This window comes from Dipodomys ordii, unplaced genomic scaffold, assembly GCF_000151885.1.
Source record: "Dipodomys ordii isolate 6190 unplaced genomic scaffold, Dord_2.0 Scaffold55, whole genome shotgun sequence".
Lineage (NCBI taxonomy): Eukaryota > Metazoa > Chordata > Mammalia > Rodentia > Heteromyidae > Dipodomys > Dipodomys ordii.
In genome coordinates this window covers 3,165,399-3,178,128 of record NW_012267271.1, presented here as the reverse complement: position 1 = coordinate 3,178,128, position 12,730 = coordinate 3,165,399, and the positions used below count along the sequence as shown (strand labels likewise).

General features: G+C 60.5%; 1 protein-coding gene across 1 annotated transcript in view; it reads right to left on the bottom strand.

The window, feature by feature from the left end:
- Positions 1-1,792: 1,792 nt before the first annotated feature.
- Positions 1,793-12,730, bottom strand: part of Mvb12b (multivesicular body subunit 12B) — a 153,560-nt gene continuing 142,622 nt past the window's right edge. The window contains exon 9 of the mRNA XM_013021529.1: positions 1,793-4,322. Coding sequence (XP_012876983.1) covers positions 4,236-4,322 — 87 coding nt within the window. The 3' untranslated portion in view covers positions 1,793-4,235. The remainder of the gene's footprint in view (positions 4,323-12,730) is intronic.

Sequence of the window (12,730 nt, the reverse complement as noted above, 5' to 3'; positions counted from 1 at the left end):
CCGTGGGGGTGAGGGGAGGACAGGTCTGGCCCCTCTGCGGCTCAGCGGCATGTGGCTTTGGATGCTGAGCTGCCCCCCAGACTGGCCCAGGCTGCTGGGTATGGTTTTGCCCATAGAACCCAGGCATCAGCTTGTAGGTCTTTCCCAGGCCTGCTTGCGGCCCGCTCCCCAGGCCCAGGTCTGCTCATGGGTACCTTTCTGTGTTTCTCAGCCCCCAGGAGGGATGCACATGTCAGAGAGGCCAGCCACCTTCCCAGGGGAGCCTTTGAGGGAGGGAGAGCACCCGCCAGGCTGCCCGGGGAGCTGGGATGAGCCGAGGATCACGTGGTCAGGGAGTGGCACAGCCAGGACTGGGCTTCAGCTCCCGCTCACGAGAGGACTTTCTGGGAGGAACTTTCCCGTCCTGATGCTGTGAGAGAAACCCCATGTGTGTGCATGTGTGTGCGTGCGTGTATGTGCACATACATGTATGTGTGTGGGTGGTTGGCAGTGACTTACAGGCAGGCGTGCAGACAGATGAGGTCTGAAAAAGCACCCAGAGTTGTGGCTGGGCCCACTAATAACTAGATGTGCCCTGCACCCCAGACGGGGCTCATGCAACCCCAGGTGAAGGAACACCATCCCCCCCATTCCTTGCTGGGTCCCACTTCCATGATCACCGTGGTTTTCCCCCTTCTAGGAGCACCCAAGGGGACAGGGCAGCCCTCCCCAGTCCCTTGGGCCCGTGTGTCGTCACAGAGACGGCGCCAGCTCTCTCTAGAAGGCTGAAAGGCGGGGTGCTGGCCCTCTGCCTCTGAGGACAGGCCCGTTAGAGGCAGAGCTGGAGCCGGAGGACGTTCCCGGAGGGACACTGACCTCTGGTGGCTTCAGACACTACGGCCAGACAGGAGGAAAAGAGGTTAAAACAAATGTTTATTTAACAAATTATATTAAGAATACAGACAACCGCACAGTGAGACTTCCTTTGCCAAGTAGAGTCACCTTGAATAAATACGCGGGAGCAAAGTCCTCGCCAAGGCCAGCGGCCGCCCAGCAGCTCGCCGCTCTTTGCTCGAGAACAAAGCCTGGTTTCCTGCCGGCTGCAGCGAGTGGCCCTTGGCAGGCCCTGCGGCCCTGGGCAGAGTGGAGGGCGGGGCGGGGCTCTCAGTGCCCAGCTACCTGCAGGAGGTGCCTGGCCTCCTCCCTCAGGCAGCAGGGGTCAGGCGCGGGCAGACGGAAGGCGAGGCCAGCTTTGCATGGCCCGGTGGCACGCGGATGCTGGTCATGGACCCTCTGCCCCTCTGCTTCTCAGAAGCTGGTGTGTGATGGGGCAGCCAGCAGCTGGGGGGGGGGGTGCTTGGCTAGGTACAGGGGGTCAGGGCTGTCCGGGAATCCTGATTCTGTGATGTGGGCACCACCAGGGCCTGGTGACAGACACGGAGTCCATCAACAGGGCTAGAAACCAAGGCCAGCCTGGGCTTAGGACAGGCTGCTGGTCTGGGGGGCCTCAGAGCCAGAGCTTACCTGCCGCATCCTAGCCTGTGCCCCTGCCCGCCCCCCCGCCCCCCCCGTCCTGCTTTGAGTGTCTTGTCTGGAAGCGGGGAGAGGCAGGGGAATGTGCTTAGGCTGCCGGGCTGTGGGCCTGGCAGGGGTGAGGTGCTCAGAACGTTAGTCCCGGCTCCTCTGTGCCTTCTCATTGACCGGGGGACGCCGGCCGGTGTCTGCGGCCGCACACCTCTGAGCAGCAGCCAGGGCAGGTGCGATCTCTTCACCTGAGGCTGGCCTCTCTCCACGCGGCAGAGGTGAGGCTGGCCTCTCTTCTTGGACTTGAGTGTGTGGGGGGGAGACCTTCTGATAAATTGCAAGTGAACGGGGGCAAAGCACCTCCTGCCAGTCATCCGTGCGCCACGTTCCAGGCCCCTGGAGAGGGTCCCGGCGCTGTGCTCTTGTCAGATCTTTTAGGAGGGCAGGGGGCACCGTGCAGGGATGGTAGCCAATATGGGACATGTTGGGTGGATCCAAGGGAGACGCCTTGGGCCATTCACATTTCCGAGACAATCCTTGTGCTTCCTTTCCCTAAGTGGGGAGCGCCCATGGCCCCTGCCCCACCTCCAGGTACACGGATGTGAGCCAGAGGCCCGCCTCCGGCCTCTGCGGCCTGATAAGAGTCTGACGTGTGGCTGGGATGCAGGCGTGCACACGCGTCACCCACACGCACACACGTGATCCACACGTGCACACGCCACCCGCCCCTCCAAAGAGGAGAGCAGCCTGAAATCTCCCAGACCCCACACGTCAATGCTCCATCCGAGAGAGCTGCCGTGGTCACGAAGTTCACAGTCAAGGTTATTCTGAAACTCAGCCGGTCCTGTCCTGGACATCTCCGCAGCTCGCCCTCTTCCTGGGGGCCGTGTGGCCTGGCAGAGTTGGGGCGGGGGGACACTGGGGTGGCCTCTTTCTTCTGTGACTCTCCTTCCCCCCACAACCCCTGTTCTGTCTTCTCCATCGCTGCCACGGGGTCCCACGTCATCACCTCGGGCCTCCCAGAGCCCCACAGGGCTGCGGAGAAGTCTCGTTCTCCAACGAGAGGGTGGCAAGGCCATCGGGAAGGGACCCGTCACAGTCTCACCACTGGGGCGTGGGAAGAGGTTGAAGGACAAAGTGCACCGACTAAAATGAGATGGACAGGGAGCCTGGAGCTCCGCGTCACCCTCCGGGTGTCACCTCTCTCTGGGTCACACAGGCCTCTCGGCATTGGGCCAGCCACCATAAGAAAAGCAGCAGGTGGCTACGCACAGGGCTGGGACCACGGCGAGGGAGCTGTGTGCAGCGCTCTGTGGTGAGCCCTCGCCCGGCCCCTCCGGAGGCTGGCACCTTGACTTCCTCAGCCTCCACAAGTTGCCTGGCGGCCCTCGAGGTCTGGAGGTCCTGCGGGAGGTGACAAGGTCCCAAGGTCACCATTTCCAGCACACAGAAACCAAGATGTGGCAGGTGAAGACACAGGACTGACGGATGGAGGAGGCAGTGTGCCCACCGAGGGACTGACGCAGGTACGTGAGGTATTTTGGGCCCTGCCGTGGCTCTTAGCCAATCCCATTGGCTGCTTTGTCCTCCCGTCCCTACCTGGCTGCCATCTCTGGAACGTGGCTGGCAGAGGCCCCAACGATCGTCATCAGCCTGGTGACCCACCGTGGCCTCACGTCCGGGCAGACCCTCTGGGGACATGGGGTGTCGGAGGCCTGTAGTCTACGGATTCGGGATGAACCCCAGCAGCCAGACACTGAGAGGCAGCCTGTTAGGGCTAGAGGGCCAGCTCTCAGGGCTGGCAGGGCCCACAGTGGCCATTGCACCACACACAGGGTTCACTGCGAATCTCCACCGGACACTGGAGAGGCGTCTCCTGGCTGAGCGGGGCCTTGTTCCCGCTGCGTCCGGCTCGGCGAGGGCTGTGTCTTGGAGCAGTCACCATGCGGGGTCACCTGAGGGCCGAGGCAGGTAGAGCTGTTGTTGGCAGGTGGTATCCTGCACGCGAGCCCTTTGAAGGGGTGTAGGAGGAGTGGAGGGGCAGCGCCTGGCGGCCTGGCTCACATCCAGGCTGGCGCCCTGCACGTAGTCAGGCCCCCTTCCACACCAGTCCCGGGACGTCCAGTGTGTGAACCATGGAGAAGAACGCGGTTGTGCGGTGTGGGGCAGGGTAAAACCCTTCTCACATTGTCTTGGGGTTGCTGCAAAGCCCAGGAGACGGGTGGGGAGCCTGTGGGCAGCCCTGGCTCAGGGGACATCTGCGTGTCCCGAACGCCAACCCCAGGGTCTTCCAGGAGGGGGGCAGTTGGCTTTGTGGGTGATGGGCAGGAGCAAAGGGGCCGGCAGGCGTCACTGGACGTCAGGGGTGGCTGCCTGGCGCTGGGGGGTGACTCTGGGTGGGGAGGACTTGCATAATGGTCATCACACAGACGCGCGGGGAGCCGCCGGTCACTACAGCACACACAGATTAGTCACGATGATGGGCCGGGGGTGGGGAGGTGTCTCATCAAGCAAGCTGATGAGCCAGACAGGGCCACTCAGCTGCCAGTCTCCGGGGCAGTGGGCGGGCATGGGCACGCTGAGAGAAGGGCTGGCTGGTGCCAAGGGAGGGGGTGGCAGGGGCGGGCGAGGGAGGGGGGTTCCCTAGCCCCCCAGCCACCCCGTCAGTAGTGTGTGGGCACCAGACAGAAGGCGTCTTCTCCCCGCCCAGATGGCCGGCTCTGGCCTGTTCTTCAGGACTGGGGGATCTGCTGGCATCGGGTGGGGCTGGGCGGGAGCCGGGCGGCCGCGCTCTGCTCCGTGCGGAAGCTGTATTCGTACTGCAGGAAGAGCGAGACAGAGGAGGCGCTGTCAGGGCAGGGGGGCTCGGGGAGGCCCAGGGCCAAGCAGAGGCCCGGGTGGCACGGCTGGGTGGGCCCACGGGCAGCGTATGGACGCACCGGCTGCGACTCACACGCGGGCACACGTACACACACACCGCCGGGCAGCGCAACTGGCCGATGCCATCCGCGAGCGCGCCGAGCACCGGGCACGGGGCTGGGCACCTCTCAATTCACAGAGTATTTCTCTGGTTTCTGCCTTGGGGGCAAGAGAGGACCCCAGGGCTGACCCAGCCACTGGGTCTTGGGGATTCCTAGACATGCACTTCTGGTGGAAAATGTGTGAGCACTGTGCATGGCAGTCTCTGGGGTGACAGGAGGCCCCAGGAAGGCCCTCCCCCCCATCCGGCCAGCACAGCCTGGTGAGAGCCCCTGCATTCCACCCAGGCAGCCCCAGCAGGTGGCGCCTGCTCTGGGGGGGCGTGGCCTTGTCCTGACCCAGGATCCCAGACCTGCAGCAGCTTCATGCTCACGGGAGGCGCCAGCTCCCTGCACTCAGGCCCTGGGCACAGCAGAGGGGTCTCTGGGGCGAGCACTCTGGTGGGGGGGGAGGGGGCGCACTCAGCCTCAAGTGCAGGTGCAGGTGAGGGGCGCGGGATGGGCGCCCTGCCCTGCAGAGGTGGCGCCGTGGGCTGTGCCAGCCGAGGTGCAGGCGTGGGGCTGTGGGGAACAGCCCGGACACGCAGCCATGTGGGTCTCTGAGCTGCCACCTTTAGGCTTGGTCACTTCCTGGAGAATAGACGTGCCTGATGAACCCCAGTGAGCCGCTCACAGCAAGGAGGTGCCCCAAAGGGTGGACACGGCCAGTGCCGCAGTCCAGGCCTATGCCTAGAGGGAGGAGGAGCGGGAAGGCTGGCCACTGCTGGGAGGCCTCAGCCTCTCCGGGCCTCGGAGGACTTACTCTAAGGTGTGGCCCAGCCCCGGGGTCCGGGGCGGAGGCTGAAGCCCACTGCTGCCGCTCACTGAGTGAGCCCCTCCCTACACATCGGGCCCAGGGGCCTCACCTGTGACCAGCAGCCCCAGCCAAAGCAGGCTCAGAAAACGGCTGGGACAACACTGCCACCTGGTGGCTGCTTGGGCAATGCACAGCAGCAAACAGCAAATAAGTTCCCTCCTCTATCCAGGGATACAGGGGGACCTTCCAGGCCCAGGTAGGAGCTCCATGCTCCCAGGGTTCAGAGTGGGCAGGGAGGAACACAGGCTGCCCAGGCATGGGGCTACAGGAGGGAGCAAGGGGGCTTGTGGCAGATGGTACCCATGTCTAACAGAGAAGGGGTGAGGGGAAGAGCACAACCACTAACCCAAGCAAGGGAGGAAGTGCAGGCTGGGGTGAGGGCGGAACTCCGCTTCGCCATGGCTGGGGCAGGAGCTCAGGAGCGCCCAGCTGGACACGTGTGCGCGAAGCAGGGACGAGGGGCTGGGCTGTGAGAGGCAGGAAGGGGAGGTGGGGAGCACTGATCTCCTGGTGAGCGATCCTGCAACTCCTCACCGGGCCAGCAGAGACTCTTCCTCAGCAGTCTTGGGAATCTACATTTTCCTTTCCTTTTCTTTGTGTCTGAGACCAGGACTCACACTTGGTATCTGATGCTTGCTTTTGCTCATTGGCTGGTGCTCTACCACCGGAGCTAGGGCCCCCTCCCCCCAATCCTGAGAATCTACACTTTCAAAGACCCCCCAGGTGACTGGAAGCTGCTGTCAGTTCCCAGGGTCGGTTTGGGCCATCCCTGGTCCAGCTCCAGGACCAGGAGAGGTGTGGATTGTGGGGGGTGGGGGCTGGTGGGAGGAGAGCAGAGTGGATCAGGGATAGAGGCAGGGCGCTCACCCTGGCGGCCAGGAGGAAGCCCTAGAGCAGGCCTAGGTCGAGGCTTGGTGACCTCAAATGTGTCTATTCTTTAGCCCTTTTGGGAGGCCCTGCCCTGCCAGCCCTGGGTGGCAGGGAGTCCATGGGGGGGTCAGCCCCAGCTCCAGGGTGTTCCAGCTCTCTGGGTAGTGGGTGGGCAGCGATTGACCGAGCAGGCAGAGGTGCCCTGCTGGGCAGTAGGAGCAGGACAGGGTCTCACGGTGGGGGCACGGAAGGGACTGCTAGTTTCCTGCTTCCTTTACTTTCCTTTGCACATGGGAACCTGGGGGAGGGGAGGGGCAGCCTCGGGGCAGTGCACAGATTGCTGAGTGCCTCCCTGGGGATTTCCCCTCCACCCCCCCCCCTTTTTAGGTTATCTTGGCTGGAGACAAACATCACCCCCCTTGTTTTCCCTAACTCCCCAAATGAAATTTCAACATATGTCCCCCGACATAATCCCCCTTAGGCTGTGGATGACCTTCCCAGACGCTGTCTTCCATCCAGGACTGCTCGTCCCAAAAATGTTTGCCCAAGAGACTAGAGCTGCTTCTGGAAGGCCTTTCACTCCCTTGGGCAAACAGTGAGTACCTTTGAAGGTGGATTTGGGCCCGGATCTGTTTACTCAAGACATTAGTCTCCTGCATAAGGAAAACCTGCACTCGAGTACAAACAGCAAATCCTTTTTGAATTAAAAATTTTTTTTTCAATTAAAAAGCATTTGGTTCGCAGAGCTCCATCCAGCGGAACAGCCGCTGACACTGGCGCCCTCTGGTGGTCTTTGTCTACCACTGCAGGCACCAGCGTGGCCCAGGCAGGCCCGGGCTCTCCCGGGAAAGAGATGTCACTGTCAGGGGCTTTCCCAGTGGGGTTGGGGTCCCTGCAACGGGGGACCTCAGGCCTACAAGGTCTTCATATCTCACAAGGCTTTGCTCCCCCAAAGGCCTGCGTCCTGCCCGTGGGAGGAAGGGACCTGGGCTTCAAGTGGCCCCAGTCTTACTGTGAAGAGGGCGATCGCTCCCACCCAGACACCATGCAGGAAACCACTGAAATCCAGAGCCACAGCACAGCGCCTGGGCCCCACGGGGCTGGAAAAGCATCCGGGGATTTTCTTTTTCTATGCCAGTCCCGGGGCTTAAAATCAGGGCCTGGGCGCTGTCTCTGAGCTTTTTTGCTCAAGGCTAACACTCTATCACTTGAGCCACAGTTCCACTTCTGGCTTTTATTTTTTGGTGGTTAATTGGAGCTAAGAGTTTCATGGGCTTTCCTACCTGGGTTGGCTTTGAACCATGATCAGCAGAGCTCAGCCTCCTGGGGAGCTGGGATTACAGGCGTGAGCCACTGGCAGCTGGCTGGCATCAGAGAGGATCCTGATGGCTGGGCAGGAGCAGCCTGGCTTGACAATGCCTAGGTGTCTTCCGGTAGAGGGCAAGAGAGGCAAGCCCGCCCGGCCGGTCTTCCCGTCCTCCTCACTCCAGAGCTACCAAGTTACCACATGCTCTGCTGAGATGGGCTTGAGGGATTGTTTCTAACACTGTACTTTACAGGAAACTGAGGCCTGAGGAAGTATCTGACCTCCTGAAGTCCTGAAGGGTCAAGGTAGTGCTGGCCAGGGCCAGGCTTGGGGAGGCACGAGGGGCTGGAGACCTGCAGGGACTCTTGGAAGAGCCTGGAAGGGTGTGGCTCAGAGGGTGGGCCTAGAGGCCTGGCCTGCGCAGCAGAGGCCTGGGCAGGTGAGGACAGGTGGAAAGGACAAAGGGACTCAGCCACAGAGAAGCCTGGTGCAGGTGGAGAGCCGGGGGGAGGTTGGAGGCCTGCAGCAGGAGCAGGGACAGGAGCAGAGGGAGGTTCTGCATCATGGTCCACCTAGATACACCCCCCCCCCCCAGGCCTGGGCCAGATCCACGCTCTTACTCTCCTGTCCCTTCCTTCTAGGCCTTTCCACAGCCTGGGCGCCAGCCCCAAGTCTCAGTCCCAGTTTCTCACCCACAGCTGTATCCCTAGAAGGAACTTCCACTCTGGGACACATCCTTCTCTGCCCCCTCCCCCAACAGCATGGCTGCTAAGTGGGATCCTCAGTCCCCTAAGTCCTTGGCACCCGAGTGGCTCTGTTCCCAGGAGGCTCTGGAAACCCGTTTTGGGCCCCCTAAGGGCAGGCAGAGGCCCCATCTGGTGGCTGCGCCGTGGAAGCGCTGCCCCTGCCCGGACGGCGGCTCCGCAGAGGCGGGGCAGACCCGACGCGGGCAGGAGCGCCCGGCCAGCCAGCTCTGGCTGGAAGACAGCGCTCAGATGCTGCCGGGGGCACAGACATGACCTTCGGTGCGTTGCGGCAAAGTTCTAGAATACTCGGAGCTGAGCAGAATACCATGCTCAACACCTAATTGAGGGTGAGACCCCTCAGCTCGGGGCTCGAAAGGCTCAAAGCCCCGCAAGACAAGAAGCAAAGGGTGGCAGACCTGCGGCTCCCAGGTGCAGAGGGGGAGGGGGCCAATCCCCCGTCCCCTGGGGGACTGCTGTTGCCCTTCCTGTGCAGGGGGGTAAACTGAGGCTCAGGGAGGTTGAGCCATCCATCCAGACCACATAGGGATGGGGCAAGCAAAGAGCCTACAGCCACATCAAGGGGAGGGGCTGATGGGGGCCTGGCGGGGGGGACCCCTTCACGCCTTCCTTCCTGCGCTTCCAGGTGGCTAATGGGGCTCAGTGAAGAGAGGAGTCGGGCGTTGGGAGCCCCAAGTTCAGTTTTCGCTGTGGGAGATCTCGCACTACTCCAAGGGGCCGAGGACTGCCCAGCCTGTGGTGTGTATGCACGTGTGTACGTGCGTGCATGTGAGTGTGTGTGCATGTGTTGGGACTGGGGCATGAACTAAGAGCCTCGTGCTCTTGCTTGGCCTTTTTGCTCAAGGGTGGTGCTCTACTACTTGAGCCACAGCTCACGAGGTGCCTCTCATCGGGCCCTGGATGGAGAGGCAGGGGGAGGGGCTGGGGGGAGGAGAGGTGACCGTCCAGTCCAGATGGGCCAGTGGGAGGGAGGTCCCGCTTTCCCTGGGCTCCTCCTGGCCCTCGTCTGCTTCCCGAGGTTGGGCGGCCTCTTCCGGACTCCAGAGCGGGTGGAGGCGTGGATGAGTGGATGACGCGCCGGGTAGGAAGGACGGGGGCTGGACAAGTGGACGGATGGATGGGAGGACTGGCTTGTGGTTTGATGCAAGGAGAAAGCAGCGGGTTCAGGGCCCTCTCGTGTTCTTTCGCCCACCGTGGCAGCTGTGTGGGGGTCAGGCCGGGGCCCCACCTCCTGGCACCTCCACTCCTGAACACAGTCCCAACCCCACACCTGTCAACAGCTGCACAAGCCTCGGCATGATTTGCACTGAAACCCTGTGCTTCACCAGAAGTGATGATGGCCGGGAGCCGATGGCTCACACCTGTAATCCTAGCTATCCAGGAGGCTGAGATCTGAGGATCATGGTTCAAAGCCAGCCCGGGCAGGAATGCCCCGTAAGACTTCAATCAATGATCAACAAGCCAGAAGCAGAGCTGTGGCCCATGTGGTAATACGCCAGTCTTGAGCGGAACAGCCAAGGGATGGCACCCAGGCCTTGAGTTCAAGCCCCGGGGCTGACACAAAAAGAAAGTGGTGATGAACAGCGGCGGCGGAAAGATGGCCCAGAATGCCAGCGTGACCCGACTTCGTTAAAAGACACGGCGGTTCCAGAAGGCCAATTTCATACATCAACCCCCACGTGGGTGTGTGAGCTGCCACCCTCCTGCTATTCCCCGGCCAGCCATCCCGCCCGGCCAGGCGGGAACCAAAGCCACTTCACCCTGGGACAAGCCTTTGTGTCAAGTCTGGGGTGATGGGGACAAACTGCGAGAAAAGTAAATAGTTCTACTCAGGAGGCTGAGATCTGAGGATCGTGGCGTCAAAGTCAGTCTGGGCAGGAAAGTCCAGGAGACTCTTATCTCCCATTAACCACCAAAAAGCCTGAGGTGAAGGTGTGGCTCAAGTGGTAGAACATCAGCCTTGGGCCCAAAGGCTTAGGGATAGCATCTAGGCCCTGAGCTCAAGCCCCGGGACCAGCGTGCACACACAAAACGTAGTTCTGGTGCCCACAACCATTCAAAGTAGGGGCCGAAGGCAGACTGAGATTGGCCAGGGCTGGGAGGAGTCCCAGGAGGGGGGTTTGACTCCTTTGCTGCTGGGTAACTGCCACAGCCAGGCCACAAACAGTGCGGGGCTCTGGTGACTGAGGGCTCTGGCATTTTTCATTTCTTCTTTAGTACAAGTACCGGGGCTGGGACTCTGGGCTTTTTCCACTCAGGGTCGGTGCCCTACTGCTTGAGCCAGCCATTGGAGATAAGAGTCTCAAGGACTTTCCTACCCAGACTGCCTTTGAACTGCGATCCTCAGATCTCAGCCTCCCGAGGAACTAGGATTACAGGCGTGAGCTACTGGTGCCCACCGAGGTGGCATTTCAGAATCCACCTGGCATCCCCTAAAAAAGTGAGCACTTGGATTTTCCCCGCTTTTAGCTTATTTATAGAAAAATACTTGAAACGGCCCTCGCTTCCAGCACAGGTTTCTGGGAGGACAGGGAGCGGGGACTTTCAAGGGCACTCTGAGCGCCTCCCCTCCACTTGTCTATTTTCAACAACAACAACAACAACAACAACAACTACATGGCAGGCAGCTTTCTTCTAGTTAATTCTGGGGAGCACTGCCTCATCTGAGGTGGGCGGGGCTCCCAGCGACCTACCTAGCAGCAAAGCTTCGCCTCAACTTGGGTTTTGCAGGAGCAGGTGTGTTGCTTGCGTGGCCAGAGCTGGCCGGGGCTGGCCCGTTCCCTTCCACAGCCTCCCCTCCCCCGGTGACCAGTGTTGTGGGCGGCTGTGGGGACAAGCCATGTGAAAGTTGGAACGGTGGGGGGAGGAAGAGGACACCCCGGATTCAGGATTGGGGCTGTATCAAGACAGTGCTTCCCCCCCACCCCCCAGCACACAGAATTGTGCAGGAAGAACAAGGCCCCTCTCAAAGCCACCATCCATCCCCGGCCAAAACGTGGAGGGAAAGTGGCACACACAACTGGGTCTTTAACATGATGAAAAGAAGAACAAAAAAATCCAAGCCGGGCACCAGTGGCTCACGCCTGTAATCCTAGTTCCTCGGGAGACTGAGATCTGAGAATTGTGGTTCAAAGCCAGCCTGGGCAGGAAAGGCTTTGAGACTCTTATCTCCAATAAACCACTCAGAAAACCAGAAGTGGTGCTGTGGCTCAAGTGGTAGAGCGCTCGCCTTGAGCTGAAGAGCTGAGGGACAGCGCCCAGGCCCAGAGTTCAAGCCCCAGAACCAATAAAAAAAGCAAAAAAATCCATCTTGTGTGTGTCGAGCAAGCTACACAAAATCAGGGTCACTGGGTAGCACCAACACTGGAAACTTACACTGGAGACAAAAAGGACCCAAAGGTGACCTTGAGGACTGAGGAAGGGTGAGTGTGAACGAGGAGGCCGGGCCAGGGTTTGCCCGGACACAGCTGCTGCCTGGGGAGCCCAAGAAGGACAACAAAGTGCACAAGAAGCAGGAGAGGAAGAAGGACCAAGAGACAGGCCAGCACACTCCAGCACAGTCTACAAGAACCGCCAGGGACCTCCACAGCAAACGCCACCCGGTCGCCCGGGAACACAGGTAATCCTGGGCAGAGAGGCACACCTGTCCTCAGAGAGACAGGCTGCAGCCGCTGACCATCCCCAGCCCATGTGCAGGCTCAATGAAGATCCAACAAAAAGGGAAGAGGGTGTAGTGGCACATGCCTGTAATCCCAGTGTTTGGGAGGCCAAGGCAGAAATACGGCAGGTTTGCCGGGCGCTGGTGGCTCACGCCTGTAATCCTAGCTACTCAGGAGGCTGAGATCTGAGGATCTCGGTTCAAAGCCAGCCCGGGCAGGAGAGACCGTGAGACTCCTATCTCCAATAAACCACCAGAAAACCGGAAGTGGCACTGTAGCTCAAGTGGTAGAGTGCTCGCCTTGAGCTGAAGAGCTGAGGGACAGCGCCCAGGCCCAGAGTTCAAGCCCCATGACCGACAAAAAAAAAAAAGGAAACAAAGGAGCCAAGAACCCCTGAAAGAAGAGATTCACAAGAGAAATGCAAGCAGCCCATAAACATAGAAGAGGTTCAATTTTAGAAGTAGTTAATTAAACAAGGCCAAACATGCAAACCACCGGTGCTGCTTAGCTCACTGGTCAGCATGGGGAGGAAGGCCCTGTCACGGCCTCTGGCGTGGGCTTAGGTGGGCTGGGCATGTCCTTTCTAGAAGGCAAAACTGGTCATGCTTATTCTCCTGACGGCAGGAGTGGATAGCCAAGCCAGACGCAGCGGCGTGTTCCATATTCTAATGGGGGATAATGGTGAAACAAGGCCTGGCAGATGCAGAAAAGGCCACACGATGTGGTCATTAGAAAGGAGGAAGGGGAGCTGGGCAGGAGACACTAGGAAAGGGGGGCAGGGCACAGCCTGGGGG